This window comes from Pipra filicauda, unplaced genomic scaffold (assembly GCF_003945595.2).
Source record: "Pipra filicauda isolate LSUMZ 115617 unplaced genomic scaffold, ASM394559v2 scaffold507_size779033_pilon, whole genome shotgun sequence".
NCBI lineage: Eukaryota > Metazoa > Chordata > Aves > Passeriformes > Pipridae > Pipra > Pipra filicauda.
In genome coordinates, this window is record NW_024104651.1 from 603,800 (window position 1) to 627,545 (window position 23,746).

General features: G+C 37.3%; 1 protein-coding gene across 1 annotated transcript in view; it reads left to right on the top strand.

The window, feature by feature from the left end:
* The window catches only part of SEMA5A (semaphorin 5A), a 240,238-nt gene extending 218,496 nt beyond the window's left edge, over positions 1-21,742 (top strand). Inside the window, exons 17-21 of the mRNA XM_039386823.1 lie at positions 4,508-4,678; positions 9,653-9,808; positions 13,005-13,052; positions 15,160-15,371; positions 16,782-21,742. Of these exons, the coding sequence (XP_039242757.1) occupies positions 4,508-4,678; positions 9,653-9,808; positions 13,005-13,052; positions 15,160-15,371; positions 16,782-16,901 (707 nt within the window). The 3' untranslated portion in view covers positions 16,902-21,742. The remainder of the gene's footprint in view (positions 1-4,507; positions 4,679-9,652; positions 9,809-13,004; positions 13,053-15,159; positions 15,372-16,781) is intronic.
* The last annotated feature ends 2,004 nt before the right edge of the window (positions 21,743-23,746 follow it).

A 23,746-nucleotide genomic window follows, 5' to 3' on the forward strand; every position in this document is an offset into this window, starting at 1 on the left:
AGTCTCAGTTGCGACTTAAATCCAAGTGGATCCTTAGATTTTGTTCTTATTCTTCCCTTAGAAGTATTTATTTGCCTTCTGTGTTTCTGCCTTGCACTATGTTGACTGCTTGTTTCATCCAGCATTGCTTTTATGAATAAAAGGTATCTGTAGCATCACAGAAACAAGACTTTGACTTTGTAAACTATGATGTAAAAATTGCTCTTTCCCCACACTGAACATGCAGCAATATCCCACAGGATTAGGAAAAAGCTGTAGAATAAGTGATGTGGAATTGGATGATCCCCAGGTATATGGAAGTGAGCAGTGTTCTCTTGGGTCTGTAGGCTGCCCAATATGCATGTCCCCAGGTCTTACTTTTGCATTTCTGCAGGGGGAGAGGACTACTGCCTCTCTATTTTTATTCAATCATGCAAACAGAAAAGACTGACTTTTCAGCATTTTTTATTCTCTTTTGCCACACTTTTAAAAAGATTAGCATGAAAAGTTATAAACCTAAAGGCATACGCGTGCGCACACGCGTGCGCACACACACACAAAAGCAAACCACAAACCAAAAAACAAATGGGTTTTATTTGGGGTTTTTTGGTTGTTTAAATTCAAAATGAGACCAGACACTATATGAAGGAGCCTGCAGTCCCCTCTGTGTTCTTAGGTGAGGCCAGTGTGTCTGCCCACACTTCCTTCCACTTCCTTGTAAAACCCAAAGTGCATAGCAGGGTAGCAAGTGTACTCAATTGTCTCTTGGAAATTCTCCAGTAGTCTGGATGTTTTGTCATGTCCCCTGGAGATCCCATTTCTGTACACTGTTTCTTCCTGGTACATCCTCTTTCCTATGGTGTGGATTTTTTTCATTATAGTGAAGAAATATTTATTAACCTCAACAACAGCCAGTAGGCAAAAAGTTGTTTGCTTTACTATAAAGGAAAGAGCACTGTTTGAGAGCACCCTGCTAGCTGAAGGAAGCCTTCTTCCTAAACGGATCAACCTCAGCTATTGTCAGAAAATGTAAAGACTCTTTAAATCTTTCATTGTGGAACTGCTTTAGCAACTTTCTTTTGTCCAACAGATCTACAAAACTGTTATGTAAAGAACCTGTAGTGACTTTCCTTGCAGCTGTGTATTTTTCCTCCTATAAGAGGCAGAAATAACATTAAGGACTCCATGACAAAAGGAAAAAAAAAGAAAAAAAACCCAACCCAGATGGTTCTGTGTTGCTAAGCAACCTAAAGAAAGATGAAAGAAACCACAGAGCTCTATTTAGGTCTTGTAAAAAACTCAAGCAGTAAATACCCACTGCTTTGATCTTATTTAACCATGATGATGCCTTATCATACTCTATTGCTGAAAAGCAAAAGTTCTGGGGACAAATAAAAAAGGTACTTATGATAGTCCTTGAAAGGCTAGAGATTTAGGAAGGCAGTCTGTCAATAAATAGTTGCTAAATACCCAGTTATAATTGCACCGTCCAGCTCAATTAGGATCAAATCTAACTTTGTCTAGTATATTTGTCCTTTCCCATCCTCCCCAGACCCACTTCTCCCTTTATATCTGAAGTTATGTAGTACAGCCATGATCACTGCAGCTGTGAAACATGATGACATGCCTGGGTGTCACATCAGTCTCTGTGTTCTTGGCCACTTTTAGATCGATGGCATAGTTTCAAATGCACGTGCATTTGTGTTTCTGGTCCATTGAAAAATAAGTAGAAAAGTGTTGGGGGTCACTGTCTCCATTACAGTGAACAATGTAGAGGTAATGTTTCCAGATGATTTATATTCTGTCTAGGCAACCTCAGGCAGAATCAATTCTGGTTTGTGGAACTCTATACGCTGCAGCAAGTATGCTTCTGATTAGTCATTTTGAGCTAGTCAGCAATCACTTTAAAGAAAAAATAAAAAAACTAAAAAGGGAGTATCTAGAAAGGTAAAGCCTTAAATATCTCATGAAAGGAATAGCTTGGATAACAGCTTCTGCTTTTATTTGACATAATTTAAAAAGAAAGAAAAACAGAGGCAAGTTCTGAATAAAAGATACCATGTCTTGAAATTGTTATAAAATTGCACAGTATATTTCACCTGCACTGAAGACAAATAACCTATGGATTTCTTAGATATGAGCTTGCATAATACTATATTAACAGAGTTATCTCAAGCAAAAAGACATATTTGTTTTCCAGTGAAAAGTATGAATAAGAAAAATATGAATAAAAGAATAAGTCAAGTACTCTACCGAGATGAAGTATTTATTTATGATAGGTGGTATAAAACTCTCTCATACATCTGTATAGCTAGATTATTTGGTTGATAAATATATCCTGGAAAAAAATGTAACAATCACTGAATTCCTTAATAAGGGAAATAATTTATTTCAATTGCATACTTGGAATATAGTACCAGATTCCACAAATCCTGTCTGTCCAATCAGGCTTCAGAGTCTACATACATTACTTGCAAAAGTTTTTGCAACTACAGTTCTTACCAAGAAAGTACCAGCTCCGTGCTTTCTTGATGGTTAGGATAATGTTGCAAATAAAAAATACAGGGAATAAAATGCTGTCTATTCAACAGTTTCACTTACAGGATTAGTAAATAGCCTAAGACATGCATTAGTGAATTACCTGTTTGAATAGCAGTTGAGAACCTGAGGCTATGCTATATCTGAAATTACATTAAAAAATGCATGCATAGGTTTTAATATCAAAATTCTCCTAGATCATTTTCTCACTCTTGAAGCCTTTGCATAGAAATCATTCTACTTGACTCACAAAGTGCATTTGTGATATACAGTGCTACAAAGCCAAAATGAGTAATTCTTAACTGTTCTAAATCTCCATTCAAGAGAGATTTTGAATGCAGTACTACACAGATGTTTTCATTGTAAATTATTTTTTTTTCAAATTTGGAACCCTTTTTTTTTTTTTTTGTTAGAGATAATCATGGAATAACACTTCAGTACACCAGTAGAAATTACTCCTTGAAAAGTTGTTTCATTAATTGAGCAGAAAAGAGCCATTATGAAATGGTAGTGAATGTTTTGGAGACTTCAGTGACTATCAATTTTTTCAACAAACAACAAAATCCTACAAAGAATGTCTTAAATGAGAATGCTGTAGAAATTATGTACAGAGAAAGTGTACTTATTTAGTATTTTTAAAAGTGGGAAATAATAAGTTTCTGTCGTATGTGGTAAAATGCCCAATGCTGCTATGAGTGATGGGAGAAAAACAAGTGAAACTTCTGCTTGGCTTAGGACCCTATTAGAAAGGCAAATTTACAGCACATTGCCTTTATAGTACTTAGAGGCTCACCTATTGTGTCGGTTGAATTACACTCTACTTATTTCAATCAGTTTCAGGTGTGGTAAATAATTTTCTTACTTAAGAATTAAGAAAGCGAGTGACAAACTTTAAATAGGAGGTTGAAAAGAAATGAATTTTTTGTAGGATATGAAAATTTTTAAAGTTTAGGTTTTTGTCTCTTAAAAAAAAATTGAAGAGAAATCAACAAAATACTGAGATTCTTTGCAGCAGGAATGCTGTTCCTGGAAGGAGTACACCTGACTTTGCCATGTGGCTGCAGATAGGAAGCCTTTGACAGATGAGCTGCAATGTGGCCATGAAAACCAGAAATACATCCTGGAGCAGTAGCTGTAAGAACAAAGGCTGCAAAGGAACCAGTCTAGGGCAGGGAATGAGGTCAACTTTCACTAAAATCTTTTCTAGTGGCCATGTGTCAAAAGCCACTGACAAATGAATCTCTCATGATATCCAGCCTACATGTCAGAAGAATCTTGTGAAAACTGAGTGGAGAATAGTTTGACATACTTGAATTAGTAAATACAAAAGAGTAGGGTGGAAGGAGGGGGGGGAATAATAACATTTATTCTTCAACAACTTGTGTTAGAAACTTAAGGTGGCAACTCCTTTTTGTCCATGTATGTAGCTTTTTTTAAACTTCTGCCATTGTTCTGCTGCTGACATCTCTGCTAGAGCTGTGTTAAGATTGTAAGTATATATTAGCCCATCAAACTCTACAAGTGTGTTAGATCCTTTGAAATGGGTTGTAGGGTTAAGGCAATCCAACTGGGTTCAGAACAAAATCTGGATTCCTCCATCCTTCTGTTGCTATTACTGAGCGAAGTTTTTTTCTATCAATAAAAAACTACTCTGAGCTTATAATACTTCTGCTAAACAAGCTTGGTATTCTGTTTCCTCACAAGTGAGAAAAGACTTTTGGCCTTCAAGATATTATGGTACCCATTGAAAGTGTCTTTTATGAATGAGTAATTTCGTTAGGCTTTCCAGCATACCAGGGGCTTTTAAAATATGTAAATTAAATTGCATTGTGGTAAGATTAAATTTGTGGGCCTATGTTCAGTGGTACCTAAAAATGTCCAATAATTTCCATAGGCCATGAATAAGATCCACAGAATATGAGGAAGATGGGCTGGATTATGTCACATCTCACATCAGTTTGGGAAAATACAGTTTTTTGTGTCTTTTCAGTGGATGGAGGCTGGTCTTGTTGGTCATCTTGGTCAAAGTGCTCAGCAACTTGTGGAGGAGGGCATTACATGAGAACCCGTTCCTGTACAAACCCAGCACCAGCATATGGAGGAGATATCTGCCTTGGACTGCACACTGAAGAAGCACTCTGCAACACACAGCCCTGCCCAGGTATGGCAAATCAACCGGTGCATCTTTGTTGTTCATGTGCCACTGAATAAGGCATTCACAGTTAAGCAACATAATGTCCTTGATCTATTATTTAGAAGCAAATAATTTCTTTCCCTTATTAAGTGCACAATCAGCTCTTACATTCTACAATGCTACAGTAAATCAAGTACTAGCAGGATATAGTATATGGGAAACCACAGCCTCCCTCTCTCTTTAAAAATTAAAATTTAAGTTACCAGGTCTGAATCTGGATTAACTAAAAATGTGTAATATTTGAAGTGGATCATGCACACAGTTTGTGAGACTTAATATCACAAAGAAGTGCTTTTGTTATAGCACTAAACTTTCAGAGCAAGCAAATTGATGACATTAATATTCAGCATGTGTTATCATGAGGTCCTTCAAGTAGATAATATTTGCCCTGTTTTCATAAAAAACACAAAACAAACTGTAGCATGCTTTGTAAAATACCTTCTTCAACTTCAGATGTTAAGGAACAAAGACTTCATCTTTTTAAATGACTGTGGAGTACTTAGTAGATGAAATGTCTCTAATTGTATGATATTATGGATCACGTCTTTTTCTGTCATTTTGACTCTGCCTTTTGACCCATATTAAAGGAAACTCATTTTTTTCATTAAATTTAGGTGACAAATTGAGATTAAAACCACAGAAACTTTCATTTATTGCTGATTAGTGGATTACAGGCAGCAGCAAAAGGAAAGAAGCAGCTCTGATGCCGCACTGTATTACTTGCTTCACTTAGAGCTCCTAGACTTCATGGCAAGTTTTCTTCTCATATGATGAGGCAGTGCATATGAAGGCAAAAGCCCCATGAGTTTGAATTTATGGATCCTATTACTTGTGATGAACTACAATTTATGGTAATTTCATTTTCTAGGCACTGCATGTCTTCCAGCAGAATAAAAGTAGCTACTTTCTGAAAATTAAAGCCGATGAAACACTCTGTATTGTGTTTGAAAAAACCCAACAAACATAGAAATCAGTTGATGATTTGATTTTCTGAGGCAAATAGTGTACGTTTGTATGTAGAAATTACATAGCTGCCTTGAGATTCTTAAGGCATCTTTAAAATCTCAGAGCTAGTTCATTGTGCTAGTATTGTATCTATTTCTTGTGTTGTACATTTATTTTCTACCGCCATTTTCCTATAAATGACAGTTTCCAAACATTTATAAATAATGTCTTCATCTTATTTTAACCTGTCTGTTACCCAAATTTTGGAGTGGATGCAGAATAGAGGAAGAGGTTGGTTTCATTTTGGTTCATGGATGTGGAAACCCTTATAAAACAATAAAATTTCAGAGGCTTAAAATGTATTTGTTACATCTGTAATATTTTATTTATATTTCAGTCTCACTGAAAATTTGCCATAGGTTTTTGAAATAGCACATCATCAGCTATGAGAATGGTCTTTGCCCCACGTTTACAATATAGATTTCAAAACTACTTTTTACTGCTCTTATTTCACATTGGTATAGGTCAAAAATAACTGCAGTATTAGGAGTTTGGAAAGGTTCCAGAATCTTTGCAGAGCTGTTTTCTTGTGGTGAGGACCAGGTGAAGAGTGGTTCTTCCTTGTGCAGATCTGAAAGCACCATTGGTGACATTCACTGCTTGAGTGACATCTTTAATATAGGAAGGAAATAGTAATGACACTTTGAATCTAAGAACAATCAACCAACACAGAAATGCATATGCAAAAATGGAAATTATTTGTAACATTTCTTAAGGTGTGAAAATAGCAAAGATTTTTTGGCATTTGAAATAGTAGGGTTTTTTTCCCAAACAAAACTAGCAGAATACTAAATTTTCTGGAATCCCGACACTAAGGATTTCTTGAGGATAGAAGTTTATTGGCAAATCCAACTGAAAGTATTCAAATATGTGCTTAAAAGAAAATAACAGACTTGTGCCTGCGAAATACATCAGTTTTTCTCATCTTTCATTTTAAAAGTGCCATTATTGAGTTTGTGGGTTTTATTTTATTTTATCCAAATGCAATTGCATTGATGTGAATGGAAGCACTGCAGTATTGATCAATAGTCATTTATAGGCTGCTTGTCAGTAGGTGTAATCAGTTGCAATGATGTCTGTAATGTACTGAATAAAACATTATCTTATACTTAAAGTATTTACTGCTGTAAGAGGGGAAAATACGTTCTGTCCTTGAACTGTTAACTCACGCATGCGAACAATGGATAAAGCAGTTGAGCATTTAGAAATGATGGTATAGTTCTACATGAAAGAAATCTATAATCTTACATTGATTAACCTCATCTTTCTGAGGTGCCTTCTTCACCAAGGGATCTCTTAAGAACTGCTTGAACTTAACCTGGCTTCAAAGGCCAGACAAGACTCTATAGGAAGAAGGTGTGACATGTCGTGAGTAAGCCTTTCCATGTTAGAGGTGAAAAGCAGTGTCAGGTTAAACACCTCTCCAGCCCACCCTCTCTTTTACTTTCTCATGGCTTTTGCAAAGAACTGAGGAGAAAGTTGAGAGAAGCCTACCTGAGGTGCAAAAGAGCCTCAGATACTGTGAAGATAAAGGGATCAAAGGGATGAGTCAGGATAACTGAGTCAGTAGAAGTGCCTGCAAAAGCTATGGGTTCAGTGTCCCTGTGAGGGCAGAGACAGAGGCTCCACAAAGGGCAGGTACAACAATTTGAAATTGTGCGTCTGTCAGTCTTGGGTATTTTACTTCTCTGTGGCTCTCTGAGCTCCCAACAGTGGCACTCCTCAAAGCACAGTTTTCTGCTTCACCATTGCAGGGATGACCATCCCTTTAATGCTTGGATTGATGTCCCCTCTCTCCTCTTCTGTGATTCTGTGTGCCAGATGAAGCTGATCAGCACGGCACCAGACCCACTGACTACCTGTGCTGTAGTGTCTGGGTGGCACTGTGGGACTCACTATGGGAGGGAGATACCCTGTGTTGCTTATATGGAAAGGTCCCAATGCTCATAGTATCTTTTATGAGTCCCTTAAAGGGCAGGCTGAAAGAGTAACCTTGCCCAGTTACCCATATGTGACCTGTGATGATCTATGTGTACTCTGAAGTTTCTATTTTATCACGGGATGTAGTTCCTACAGCGAAGAACCTGGAAGGCCAAAAGCACATTGGACAAGATGGGGCTGCAAAGTACACCAGCCAACAAGATGCATTTAGGATGCTCACAAGTATTTTGACACCTACTGCATATATCCCAATTATACCAGGACTGGACAGGAGTCTTGGCTCTGGCTTAAGCATGCTCTCTGCCACCAATGAGAACTGGGCCAAGATTTGTATTGAGCAACATTCCTTTAAACTTGAATGAGCAGAGCTTTATTTGTTACATAATATTTATGGTAAGGATCCATATACTTAGTTGAATTAGATCCAGCAGCTGGAGCTGCAGGTGATGACAGCACCTGTGGATATGCCACACTATGTAGGAAGGAAGAAGCCTGTCCATTTTCTTGACTCCCACCTCAGCTCTCCTACCCCCCTGAAGTAGGATTGAACTACAATATGTCATCTGCTTCTGTGCTCCTACTACAAACTCTGGAAATGAAGCAGTCTCAGGACCTTTCCTAAGAAACAGAAAAGCCAAAATAAAAAAACTGAGTATTCTTCCTACTCACAATAACAAGCTGATTGTATTCAGGTATTTTCCCTGTTCAAACGAGGCCTCATCCAGACACTTGCTAATTGTTCATAAATATCAGTATTCAGGTTCTTACCTGAGCTGGTAAGTAAAGACTACAGTATCAAATATTCCTGATGGAATATTTTAAATTTTACGTGACTAAAGTTTTAACTTTTTTCCTGTGTGAATAAGGGGAAGGTAATGAGTAAATGTGAACCTTGTGTACTGGATTTATGCAATGTATTGGAAGGGGTCCAAAACAGTGTAAAACTTTCCCGACTTTCCACCTGATTGGCAGAGTAAAAAAGCTTCATTAATTCACAAATTTTGATGTTGTTCAATCTAACTTAAATCAAAATTAGATAATATATACTTTTTCATTTGAAGCAAAATGAAATTTGTAAATTTGTAAATTTACCTCATATAGACATAAAATCAATTAAAACTTTGAAGTAGAAACAAGCTTGGTTTGGGATAGTAGGGCTGTTTATTCCATGTCAAAACCATAAAGCCTATCTCCATAGGAAAGCTGACAGAAGAAAGAAGGAAGTTTAACTGAACTCTGTCTTTACTATGTTTGCCTAATTCAGAAGACTCCTATGAAGGCAAGACTTGTGCTTGAATTGTAAGAATGCTGAGTGCAGTACACTCACAGCATCTCATGGGAATGAGATCAATTCACTTCATTTAAGGGAAGTATCTGAGATCACAAAGGCATGAAATAAAAATGTCTTAATCAAAACTACATAAGGAGAGGAAGAAATATAGAAAAGAAATAGAAGCTGACAATAAACTGAATAGGGAAGAGAAGGTGAGAATACTTGATGAACTTTATGTACGGCCAAGAAATGGACCTGAAATAGCAGAAGATAAAAGAAAAATATTTTAAAAATCTTAAAAATACTACTATTTTTTGTAGTTAAATACACATCCTATTTCAGATCTGGAATACATACGCTTATAGCTCTCATTGCTACTTGTCAGGTACATAAACAAAGGCAGTGTCCTTGTCCACCCTAATGACCTAGACTGGAATTAATTCCACAGCGATCACTCTTTCAGTCACCACTGCAGAATCCCTCCAACTTCTCACTTCCACACACGAAGGCTGTGGCAGAATTAAACATTTCAGAGACTTTTACCAAAGCTGAACTGCATTTGTTTTATCGGAATGAAGGTGCTACCCTCTGATAGTTGGTGGTAGATGGGAGATGAGGCCTTCTGTCATAATTCAGAAATACAAGCTATTTTTCTCTAACTTGGTGTACTTGAAGCCTTTAATCACAGTGTCTGCATGTGTGTCCCTCTTTGCCTTTTGCAGACAGCTGGTCCGAGTGGTCCAAGTGGTCCGACTGTGACTCATCTGGCTTCCAGACCCGCACTCGTCAGTGCATCATTTTATTTCCTGTAGGTAGCCAGTGCACGGGCAACACCACAGAGAGCCGAACCTGTGCTTTGGACTCCAACTTTATACCAGGTGAGATCAGCCCGCTCCTTGAAGGATTAATGAAACTTCTCAAGGTTTCTGGAGTGAGACATAGCACTGTTTCAGATTGCACTGCAGGTTTTCCTTTTGTCAGCCAAAGCATGTTGGTCTACTATGCAGAGGTGATGTTGTTAGATCTGGTGTCTACATGAAAATCTGCCGTATGGCACCCAGTGCTGTAGAGCTGTCCCTGCTGTCACCTCCTGGGACTTTGGTTAGTCACTGTTGCAGCATTCTGCAGGTCCTTCCCATCCTACTTGGTAGCAGGGGATGACTGCAGACAGCAAGTAGAAATAGTTTGCTTTTTATTTTAATTTAAGTGTTTTTGAGACTCTAGGGAAACATTCTTCTAGGTTTTGTGGTTTGCCTATACAAAATGGCTGCTGCGATAGTTAATCTAGAAATCATTTCAGAGTCCCTTAAATTAATAACTGCTTAGAAACTCATTAACTTTGCTCCAGTCCTTATGTCCCCTATGACTGCTAAGTGCCTGATGGATAGTCACATTATGTATTATTCTACAGCATTTGTCAAAACTCATGACTATACTTTTGTTTTTAAATTACAGCAGTCATTTAAATCCACACAACAGTAGGGGTGGTCACAATGCACTGCTGTTAACAGTCATCTTTCTCCCTATGTACATTGAAAAAAGCTAGTGATCTTTTCACAGACGGAGAAATTTACATTTTAATGTATCATTTGAAATGTAGCTGTGTTTACTCAGTGCAGCAACCTTTTTTTTGTGTGTTACTATTTGGTATAGTACAATGTAAGAAAGACATCAACAAATTTAAACAATGTGTTTATAGATAGTGCATAATGCTTTAACTCCCAAATACTATTTTCCTCTAAAACTGATGTGAAAAATGTCAGTGTAAAAGCAAAAACTCCCACATTGTATTTTCCCCTTTTTTCTAAGGCTTTTGAAACTCTGTTAATACTCACATTCTGTGAATCTCCAGCTTAATCCAATATAAGCTCTACATCTTGTTTTGGAAAGTAGGTGTTTGCAGAATCTGAAATGAGCCACCTCTTCTCTTTCCCTTCTCCCTCTCTTGTCACTCCTCCTCAAATTGTCCCCTTGTGCTTGGCACTGGTGAGGCAATATGTTGGATCCTGTGTTCAGTTCTGGTCACCTCTCTACAAGAAAGACATTGAGGTGCTGGAGTGTGTTTGGAGAAGGGTAGCAAAGCTGGGAAAAGAGTCTGGAGCACAGGTACCATGAGAAGCGACTGAGGGAGCTAGGGTTGTTTAACCTGGAGAAAAGGAGGCTCAGAGGAGACCTTTGCACTCTCTACAACTACCTGAAAGGAGGTTGTAGTCAGATGTGTGGGGGGAAATCTCTCCTCCCAAGTAGCAAGTGATGGGACAAGAAGAAATGGCCTCAAGATGCACCAGGGGAAGTTTAGATTGGATATTAGGAAAAATTTCATCACAAAAGTGTTGTCAAGCACTGGAACAGACTGCTCAGGAAAGTGGTGGAGTCACCATCCCTGGAGGTATTTGAAAATCATGTAGATGTGGCTCTTAGGGGCATGCTTTAGTGGTGGACTTGGCAGTGCTTATTACTGATTGGATTCAATGATCCCGAAGGTCTTTTCCAATCAAAATGGTTCTGTGACTGTGAATTAACAGTCTCAGTGAGACAAAGTATGCTTTCACCCTTTAACTCTCTGTAAGAGTACTGTTCTGTCAGGTTTGATGTTTTGTCATCTTGAAAATAGTTGGCATTGGTTTAACTTGTCACAAATGATAAAAAATTGTGATCCCTTTTGCAAGTAGCTGCATTGGGATCATCTTCTGGCAGTGGAGAGCCTACTCTTAATTCCTCATACAGACTCTAGTGCATCTTTGAGTGTATCATTCTTTCCCTTCTCTGGTCTGTTTGTTAGTTCTAGTAGAGACATCCTTGGATGGGAAAACCAGAGCTCCATACAGTGTTCATGGTGTGGACAGCACATAGATTTGTAAAGTACCATAATGCTGATATCCTGTTCTATTCAATATTGCTTTCTTGGCAATACCTAGCATTTGGCTTTCCTTTTTAACTCCTTCTGAACACTAAATTGTATTATCTCTGAACAATTTGTCATAACCCGCAAGTCTCAGTCATGAGTACTAATGGTTAGCTCACAGTCCATCATTTTATAGGTGAAGCTAGGATTTCTTTCCACTATATGTACCACTTTGCACTAATCTGCATTCTGTTTTATTTATTATTCTATTGCCTAGTTTTATAAGGCCCTTCTACAGCTCTTGACAGCATTCCCTTGTTCATGCTACCATAACTTTGTATCATCAGCAAACTTCAAAATCACATTTGCCTACTGCTTTTCTAGCTCTTTGCTGGAAAGCCTAGGTCCCTGCAGAAGTGGTAACCTTCCTCCATTGTAAGAACTGGGCAAATAGTACTAGCCTGGTTTTGTATCTCTTTCCTCATTTCATTTCTTACTTGGAAAGCCATTGTCAAAGAACTTAAAATTCTGCTTTTTTGAAATCCAGGTAGCCTGTGTCAGTTACCCCACTCATATACGCACGATCCTTGACCCTTTCAGAGGGGTTTAAGAGACTGTTTTGTAAAATAGGACTTCCCTTCCCAGAAGGCAAGGTCTGCAAGTAAAGAGAAGAAAAACTTGATTTTATTGAGATTTTATTCAGTATTTTTTCAATATTTTTTCAAAGTCAAAATGGTAAGGATACAGGCTGGAATTACATTTTATTAGTTTACAACTGAGACCCATGAAATTGGCAGTCGTCTTTTCTGATGATGTGTAAATTCCCATTTTTCACATTAGTGCTAGACATGACTTCTAGAAGTAATGAGCACATTTGAACACAAGGTAATTAAACTGTAGTTAATTTTGCTATTCAGTAAATCAACTCTTTCTCCACATGCTTAAACTCCACAATGAGTGTTTTCATGTGCACTTCATCTTTTTAATTCCAGAGACGTTTTGAGGCAAGAATTAAAAATAAGTTGCTGCTTTTGCTTGGGAAACTAAGAAACCTGAAGATGTCATGGGACCTTTTTATTAATTCTACCCCACAGTCAAAGTATTTTTTACTTTGGATTTGTAGTGAATGTAGTAGAATGAATTTTTAAATCCTTACTGTGTTAATCAAACTAGTAGTTCTCTGTAATATTTTTTTCTTCTTGGCCTAAGTGGTTTATTTATTTTTCTAGAAATATCTGTGGCACGATCCAGCAGTATAGAAGAGAAACGATGTGGCGGTAAGCTTTTCAGCTCAAGATGTGTATTAAATGCTGAATTATTGATTCTGTGTTTTTGCTTTTGTTTCACCTTTTCCACTCCCTTAGTATTATTCTACCTTCTAAATGCTGCGTTCTCATTATTTACACTTGCACTGAAAAAGTAGCTACTTATACAGAAAACTGTAGTTACTACAGGATTTCTCATTAAATATCTATCTGTCATTGGTGACCTTTGAGACAAGAACATGCATTACTGGATGTTTGTGTTTTCTTGTTTTTCAGTATGGCAGTCACCATTGTCTCAAAAAAATACATATAATAAACTAGTTATCAGTAGGTCAAAATCTGTAATGTTGCTCCACATTTTTCAGGACAATAACTTCACAAACCTCTTTGGGACTCCAAATAAACAGCAGAAAACCAGGCTGGTAGCCCATTTAGTAGCTCAGACTCTGTCTGGGACTCATTTTTAGCTTCACTGACAAAGACAAAACTAAAAAGTAAATAAGAAGTTCCATTCCAGAGAGTCATGATGCTAACAAAACAAATCTTGAAAGGAAGAACTTTAAAAACCACCAAACAAAAAGAAGAATAATAAAAAGGAAAATGACCTTTTTTTTTTGTGCTGAGCTATCACACTTAGTCTGTGTCGTCATGGTAATAGCTCTGACCGGGTTTACTATTCTTCCATGCACAGATAAGCTGCATTTTTAACCTAATAAAACACAATGAAAACACAGAGATTATGCAAGGGTACCTTTCTGTATTGTAACTTGTTATGGGAGCCAGGATAATGTAATTTGATTTTTTTACTAATTAGCAGTAGTTCTCTGAAAACGTTTTACCAAGTTTTGCAACATGGGAAACTGTCATAAAAGTGTAGAAGGATATTTCAGTGGTAGTTTATATATTGAAGCAGTCATCTAGTTACCTAAATATAGTTTGTGTTTCTAAGTACCCAGTAGGCATGTAAAGGTCCTACCTTAGGCATTTACAAAAAATGGGACTCATGTCCTGGCCTGTTTTTCTGTATTACAGTGAAAAAGGTCTAACAGATGTTTTTAAGACTAGCACCAGTATTTCAGTTTAAAATCTTTCATTTGTGCATTTAATCAGCCACAAACAAATCTTCAGTAATCTTAAGATGAAATTTCTGACACGAGCCTCTCACTGATACTTCTTTCCTAATCAAAAAACACAGTTCCAGTTTGAAAGATCAATGGAAAGCAGTATAATTTGTTTATTTTGAGCTAATCCTACTCGTGCCACATCTGACCTGGTATCTATTCAGTAACATCGGTGAATGACTGTGCTTTAGATTCCCTTCTACGGTTTCATGCAGCAATGAGCTTCCTCTCAATTTTGATCCTTACATAGGTGGAGAGGGTTTCCCATCATTTCATCCTGTAGTATCTTTGAATGGCAGAGCAGATAGGAGGGTGCTGGGCTCTGAGTTGCTGACTCTACACTCTCTGGCTGCTATGCTTAAAAGCATATTGAGCTTCAAGGAATCTGTCTCTCCCTACTACCCATTTTCCCCTAACATGCTATCATTTCTTTCTCATTCTCCCACTGATATGAAGAAAGGGGATATGGAAAACATTTTAGGGAAAAAAGGAATGTGATTCAAAGATATCAGGATTTAGTTATGGCCACAAGTCACCATGTATAAGAGAAAGAACTAGAAGGGCAGTAGAGGTGGTGATATTGTAGTTCACTGAAAAAAACCCCAAAACCTATGTATTTACATTGTACACATAATTTATATATAACAAGGCTTTGTTACATAGTCTGAAAAAAAAAAAATTGATGAACTATTCAAACCTACAAAATGCAATTAATTTATCTTTCACTTGGGTTCTGAAATTATTTAAGCATTTTTCAGAGATCTCAATCTTAATACTTATGGAGATGTATGGGTATCTAAGATTCTTTTAATGCTCCCTTCAGGGAAGTAAAATGAATTTACTACTGTAGGGATAAACCATTGCAATTGTTTCAGAGAAACACATGAAAATTTCCTTGTCCTTATTTGAATCAAACACTTGTGTACTTTTCCCCCAAGTTTAAGCTTTTATTTCTACTTCCTTAAAATTAAGAATGTCTTCTTCTCTCTGCTCTGCAGAGTTCAACATGTTTCACATGATCGCAGTGGGATTAAGTAGCTCAATACTTGGTTGCCTTCTTACCCTGCTTGTTTACACTTATTGCCAACGGTATCAACAACAGTCCCATGATGCAACTGTCATCCATCCGGTGTCACCAGCTCCTCTAAATACCAGCATTACCAACCATATCAACAAACTGGACAAATATGATTCTGTAGAAGCCATCAAGGTGAGAAGTGGGTTGGGAGCTATTATATGCTCCTAGACAACATTTCTGCTGTATCAAAAGAATTCTACTTGCTAGTTTTCTGCGGTGACATTTGGGCTCAAATTATGCTGATTGTTAATGACAAAAATAGATTTCATTTGAAATATTTTAATTGCAGATCCTTTTATTTGTCAATCCCTGTTATGCAGGAAGTTCAATTTTGCATGTGTATATAATTTATGCAGCAACCTTTCCTGGAAAAAAGCAGACCACTCAAGTTTTTTTTTTTGTGGGATTTTTTTTCCTAATTGTGTTCCCTAGTGACTTGTTCAAGAAGTAAATAGGGCCATTAATGATCACCATGGCATATATTGAAGATAATCCTTTGGCTCTGATGATCCACTCTCAAGGGCACTGTCCATCTTCCTGCACTATGTCTCCATACAGGAGATGCATCTGGTGAATATATTCTAGGTCAGACTCTCAACTAGTGTTTATACCCAAAATATTCTGTGAAACAGCAGTACAGATTTACTGAGAGTCTATAATAATATCCATATCATTTATCATTATTCCCAAACAGCAACTTCCTTGTTGTGACCTTTTAAAATAGCTCTGCTTTTCAGATCCACCGAATTAAGGAAGGATGTGCATTCTGAAAATACCTAGTTCAGTATCTTCAGACTACACAGTTTATTCATGCAGCTGCAAAGCTTTTTGCAAATAAGGATTTTTCTTGAATCCTACCTGGATAATCCAGTTTCTAATTTCTGCATTTTTCTTTCTAATTAAAGACATTTTAAACAAAATCGTTAAAAACAGCAAGATAACTCTGGAGTTTCTAGTCAGCAGTGGAACATGAACCTAATTTAAAGCTTTTTCAAATGCCGCTAATCATCTCTCTAGATAACTACAGAAACAAACAAACAAAAAAAAACCCCACAACCCTTTGAAAATTCATAATTTAAAACCCCGTATTACTTTTTTAAAAAACAGAGTTTATGGTCTTAAAACCTTCAGTCATTTCTGCAACATATAACACTTGAGAATGAGAGAATTATTGCAGTAAAGAGAAAATAATTCTTTTTCAGTACAAAGATAATAAGTGAGTCATTCTAATAGGAAGAACAGTATATGTATTATTAAAAAAATTCATAGAATCATAAAATTAGTTTTTTAATGTTAGGGGAAAAGTGCCTGGCTTTATTAATTGCATAGAATTACTTTCTGTATGAATTTTATTACGTAAGAAGGTACTCCTTGCAAATGCAAGTTTTTGTAAATGTACAGGTAGTTCTCAATGCATTTTTGACTGGCTTACTATACACGGATATTAGCCACAAGAGTTACCTTGGTGAAAAAGCGCTTAGTGATCACTTTTTCTCTATCCTTTTCATTTTCTTTTTTCATTTTTTTTTTTTCTCTTCCCAGGCATTTAACAAAAACAACCTGATTCTGGAGGAGAGAAACAAATACTTCAATCCACATCTTACTGCAAAGACTTATTCTAATACCTATTTTACAGATTTCAATAATTATGATGAGTACTAATGGGCTTGTGTATTTTCTGGCCTCCTGTAACTCCCCAGTCCCCAAGGTCTGTGCTACTTGACTGCTCATGTGATTGAGGCTTCACAGATGAAGTTCAGAGACATTTCAAGCACGATCCAAGCCATCAATGTCCCATTGCTGCCAAAAGCCCAAACCACCTGTTTGTGACATGATGTTTTCTTTGCAGAGCGCAAGATTGGCCGTCAGTGTTGGGGGCAGCTGTAGCCCCTCAGTGTCGCTGGACTCCTCATGAGGATTGTATTGCTTCGCTCAGTTTCATAAATTTCCAGTCAGATTTCTCTAACAAGTGACTAAGTAATTCCTGAGTTTTAAACAGAAATAATAATGTTACCCTTTAAACCCCTACCAGGAGTACAAATCTAATTTTCTTTTTAGGCATTGTCTTTTATTTCCTTGAGATTTAAAAAGGGAGCTTTGCTGTTAGCCCTCTGTGCAGTCTCCTGAAGCTCACATCGGTGGAAAGAGCTCACAGGTTGTTGGGAATGAGGATAAGAAGAAACGTGATGGTTTAGTGATCCTCTGCAGCAGCTCTGGGCTCTGTGAGCTGGTCTTGGGCTGTAAATCACTCTGGCTACAGTTCAGCTGTTCAGACTGTGGAGACTAAAGCTGTACCAAGGGATACAATCTTGTAATTAACCCAGACACCTCCAGGGTCAGTGGTTTCCAGTTGTGAGCCGAGCCCTGTCACATAAAGCCTTCACCTTGTTCAGTTTAATTTTTGGAAGGATGTGGAAGGGCATGTCCCACAGGGAGACTGATGGAGGAGGGCAGATGGGAGAGGCACACTGGAAGGTTTTTCTGTGTGTTGTTAGTAAAGCAGTCTTGCAGCAGCGTGCGGGTTTGCGCAAGTTGTGGCATTCCACAGGCTTCCTCTCCTTGGTGCGTGCATATGGGAACACACTTGTCTCTGCTGTAGCACTCACCATCAGGCTGGTCACAGAACGATATGGCTGCACCGCATTTTGTGTGCTGTCTCTGACTCCTGGGAGTATGTAGGTATAATCATAGATCTGCTTTTTTTTCTTTCCAGCTTTTACTTTATATGCACATGTCTGACAAACAAGGCTGGCTCAGAAAGCATAGAAATATTTGCAAAGCATTGTCTCATCTTGTTACCATGTCTGACCCACATCAGTTAACCCCTAGAGGAACATTCTTATGGTGTTTAAGTGATGATCTTGTTGTAAATATTTAAAATACTGTTTGAGTTTTAAGTTATCAGTTTTAATTCCTTTTGTAGTGGCAGGTAAGGAAACACAAAGAAGTTTTATACCATTTTTCTTTGTTCCATCTGTCTTCACCCACATTCATGACATTATTTTTATATCTGAAATTCCAGATGTATAACTAAAAAGAAAAGGGCAGGGATTTGGGTCAGATTTTTCAGACTATGTAGTGATAAGGCAGCATTTGCTATTCTCAGAAGCTTGTGAGAAGAAATTACAAGTGAATATTAAGGATTAAAGAACTGGACTTTCATTTTCTTGCTAAAATCAAAGATCATCATACTAGAATACTAGGGAGGCATGCAAGGAGAAGTAGAATGGAAAGGTTTCCATTCTGTGTTTAAAGCCCTTGCTAATTAGGTTATGTTATGATAGGGAAATAGAGAAAAACATGTACAGATTATAATGATTCACAACTATGTACAAAACCAGCAAAAAGTACCAAGAAACATTGATCATGTGAGACTGCATTTGAGCACCACTTTGGTGGTCCAGCCATCTACATAGCAAGGGTAAACACCGTATCTACTGATGGCAGTGAGCTACATTTTTGAATGGGGATATATCTGAATGTAACAGTCTCTATTCTACAAAAAATTCAAAGCAAGTGGTCTTTAAAAAGCTGTGCAGTAAAATGAATGCACATTTACCATCTATGAAAATAATTAAGATCAGCCACCTATTTTTTGCAGCTGAATAGTTCTCCCTGTTACTAACTCAGTCGAATAAAAGCACCTCACCTTCACACCAGTTCATCTCCAGAAAGTATAATAGTGCTGGTGCTGTATAATTTGTGATTTTTTTTACTGTACATTAGATTTGGTTTCCCAGGAAGAAATTAGCTGATTGCCCTGGGTAAGAGAAAATTTTCTCTGCAAGAGATAGAGGGGGAAAAGGCTCTCCAAATCATAACCAGTCTGGTATTTGAATTGCTATATTCATGCCAAAAGATAAAATTTTATATTTAAATAAGATAAAATCTATATTTCTGCTACTACCAAGAAAAAACAGCACATGTACATACACTCATGTGAAACACTGTTCCTTTCTACCCCTGTGTTAAGAGCACATTAGTCCAGCTTATGGATTTTATATTTAGATTTCTAGTTATGAGACCAATATCTTAAAAATATTTGAAATATGTACTTTTATTTTAACCTTTTTTAATTAAAATACTGAAATTAGCTTTTTTTTCCTAACTCTTCAGTAGTTTGAGGCACGCTTATCTTTACAGTGATCTATTTTCCATTCTTTTCCTGGATAAATACATATGTTAGATACGTGTTATATATGTGGTAATAATACACTAGGTTAAGTCTGCAGAATCATAGGTAGAAGTGCATTTAGCAGATGCTCAGTCTGCTCACACTTCCATCTCCCAAAGGAGTATTTCAGGTGTTCCATGTCTTTGAGCAATTCCCATGTTATTGAAGCACCATGCCACCTTGTCCAGAAAGTGATTCTTTTAAGCTACTTTTCTGTCATTTAGCTTCCTAAATTTCATTGTTCTATATCCCAGGCAAAAATTTATTCAAAACTCTATCTGAAGCAGCAGGGGAGACATGGAAATACCAGAGCACTTCAATGAGAAAAACTTGACAACAAGATCTCCTTGCCTAGCTAGATTGTGAAACAACAGGTTTTCAAGCTGTTAGATATTTGTGTCTTAGGTAATTTTAGAGGACCCCAGATTCACTGCCTGTATTAGTATTTTCACCTTCTGAGTTCTATGAAGCTGCCCAGGTAGTTTAGTACAGCTTTTCCTTACTTTATTTAATTTTTTTTTTTCTAAAATAGGCTACACACATTTTGGTGAAAAGCAGATATCACAGAATCATTTAGGTTGGAAGACGTCTAAGATTAAGTCCAACCATTAACCTAGCACTGCCAAGTCCCCTACTAAACAATGTCCATTTCTCCATGAAAGCCCTTATTTTTATTTTTTTTTTGTCGAAAATTTAACAAGTGGGCATTTTCCTGCAAATCTGGTTTAAGCCAATGAAGCTCTCAAATTTGTGCAAGGGTAAAATTAGGTTAAGGAATTGTTCTGTTTTGGAAAGGAAAAATCAACTCCCTTGCTCATCAAATGCCATGCTTAAATACCCTTTATCCTTGTGCTCTATTATGGATAAATAATTGCATTACCTCTGAAAAATGCCAATAGATAATATTACTAAACCACTTTTGCACTGATTGCATAAATTTAAAATTGCTTCTCTATTTTGAATTCAAACATTTTTGCAGATACATCAAAGTTGTCTAAGTAAAGCTGCTTCCATGTAGCCCTGCTACATGGAGGAAGCAGGATTGCCATTCACATCCTGCACGGTATAGACTTTTATTGGCTAACTCAAAGTATACATTTTTGTGCTTATTTTTATGTCCGATACATAGCGTTTGTTCCTCAGTTTCTTAGAAAATGTACTCATGTCCTTGCAGATGTATCTTGGACTTTGATTTGAGTCTGATGATCTTTATGGTCTTTTAAAGTTACTTTACATAGAAGCTTTTCCAGCCATTTGCAGTCACCTGCTGTTGAAGCAGTGTGGTTTGGCTAAAATTAATCAAGAGATTTTTGACTAGTATTAGGATTTTCATGAGAGGGTGGAAGAAAGAATGGGGCTTAAATGGCTTTGATTTCCAGGCTATTAAGCAGTACTGATTAAAGTCTCATATGGGTGTAGGACACTGTGCATTTAGTTAGCTCAACCAGAGCTCCACAGCAACCTCTGGGAAAATGTCATGCCAATGTACAAATCAAGAGCTACTGAAGCACTTATATTAGTGAAGAAAGTTCTCAGAGCATCAGACCATATGGCTGTTCAAACCAGAAAACGAAGTCAGTGGTCTCAGATGCAAGTAAAATGCTAATAGGATTAAATGCTTCAATATTTTTTCCTCATAATTATAGAATGAATATATTCACTTCTTTAAATGTGGGACCAGTTTTATTAAAATCAGTGCAACATGAGCACATTCCTAATGTTAATTGTATGCATAATGGCTTTGCTGTATGAGATCAATTCTGTAAACAGTTTGGTCTAAGCTTATATTGCTCTGCTTAAGGCATCTGGCCAATTTCTGATTGTAGCTGCCACCAGCACCCTCTTTGTCTCGCATGGGAAAGCATCCTTAGATGGGCAGAGTTACATCCCGGCGTGTCTCTCCACCAACACTGCAGTGAGCCTGGAGAGATATACTTCTAATTTTCAGTGTTGTTTGGATGCCTAAATTTAGGTTGGCAAAAGCTAGGCTCTTGAGTATAATTTTACTCATCACATAAGTAACCACACCGAGATCAGTGGTATGGATGTAACAAGTTACTTATTTTAACGTGTTTACAGAATTGAGCCCAAAATGTATTGCTTCTGCACAAATCCATGCACAGTACAAGATGACTTCAATAGTAAGAAAACAGATTCATTTAAAATTGTTCACAAGCGAATCTGCATCTTGATATCAGGGAATAATATGTGTTCATTGTGTGGGGTATTTGAATTCATTCCTTTCTTTGCTAAATAAATGAATGATAAAACAAGGTACTGCTTGACTTCATTTAAAAGCCATTCTTCCAAATAAAGAAGGGTTCTAGGATTTGTGGACATTTTCCCTTTCTTTTGGTCTCGTCTTCTCCACAAAAATGAATCTGTGTGTGACTGAAATGGCCTTTAGCTAGACTGTTCTATGTCACTAAATGAATGCTTTGCATTGTGTTGCCATGCAACAACATTTTCTAACTGGGATGGTACAAAGAGGGAAATGTGCAAACCTGAGAGGTTTGGCAAAGATTTCAATCCCAGCAGTAGCAAGGATAGGCAGAAGTGAAAACAAAAACACAGAAGAATGTGACTGAAGACTTGGCAAACTTGTCAGTAAACTCACAGGAACTTAGAAGCTTTTTGGGAACTGCTAAGGGTGAGGCCGTTGGGAGTGTAACCTCCTGAATAATCAAGCCAACTAGTTGCTCAAGAAAAGCAGTCTGATTGCAACAGGTATTTGTGCAAATCTGTGATTGTTGCTCAGAATCGGGGAAAAATTGACTGGTGACACTGTCAGCATCAGCTTAACCAGAAGGGATGGAAATGCTCTCACAAGCAGTGAGTGCTGCAGTACAGGGGGCGTTTTGGCAATACCTGTGTTGGCAGGAAGGATAAGGCAAGAGGAGTAGATCCGTAGAGCCAAACAGTTGCTGAACTGCTGGATTTTGGACTAGCTCCAGTCTAGTCCCACAGGCTGAACACATATGAACAGTTAGAGTGTGTACTCCCGTAGTTTACCTCATTCACTGAAGAAAAAAAAAGCCCCACACCAGATGACATGCTCTAAGACCGCCCCATGGTGCAAGTTAAAGCTGAGAAGTGTACTGGAAACTGATAAACCTTTTGTTTCCAGTTGACTTTTTGGATCCAGATTGGACACTTTTTCACATTCTTGCCTTCCCCTTGCCTTTTCTGCTTGTGAGAAACTGATCACAGCTCTGCCTTGCTGAGTATATATCAATTTGACAGAGCGATTTTATGCCAGTAGTGAGGTCTGCTAAAAATTTGTACTGTAAAAGTGACATCAAGGGCTGTGTGAAAACTGTTATAGTGATACTGAGTCTGTTTTATTGTAATTGGTCTTAAACTGAAAGTACTATAGCAATTCCTCAACTGAAATGAACATCTGAGCAGAGATGGTAATTTTCAGAAAAAAATTCAATCAGTGTAACTTTCAGCATGCTCATAATTCAGTCCTAGAGGCTGAAAATGCAGAAAGAAGATGTTATTTGCACTTGTTTTTTGTTATTTTTTCTCCAGAGGATTTATCCACAAACCTCACCCAACAATAGCTTTGGATTTTAAAATATCATGAAAGATAATTAACAATAAGCAAAGTATATGTTCCAGGATTCAGCAACCGTATTTGCTAATCACCAAGCCAATGGTTTTGAATGAATTCTCACTTTTGTTAGCTACAGCAGTAGACATTGACGAAAAGCAAAAGAAATAAAATTTCAAATAAATGAGACATTTAAGGTCCCAACTTTTAAATAAAGTTTTGATGGCAGACAGGACAGCTGCAGAAGAAATGCTTTTATGTCTGTGTGCTGAAAAGTGCTTTCTCTTGTCATGGCCCTATGAAATGTCCTATACAATGGAAAAATTGTTTATAATAGTGATGTATCCAAGATAAAATAATTGAAATAGAGCTAAGAGATTTTAGCAGTAGTAAACACTTTGGTTTTGTATCGGGAGAAGGCAACTGCTTATTGCAATAATGGCAGTAAATGATCCCTGTACAGATCTATATAAGGAATAATTTTTGCTTGCCATTACCTCCTTCAAAAACAGCTTTCTTAGCAAAACTTCTCATGAGAGCTGCAAAAGATACTCCCATTTAAGGAGAAATGTTGTTGTGGTGGCTCAAGCATGGAAGTACATGTGCAGGGATCTAAGCCAGTTACTACTGCAATCTTGTTCCACTGATGTTGATCTCACTTTGGTTTTACACCTATTCAGACTGCTTATCAAATTTGTGTCTTAGTGTCTGTCCATTGACTCATTTAGTAATCCAGAGGTAATTTAACATAGTGCTTTACTGATCACCTGGGACACA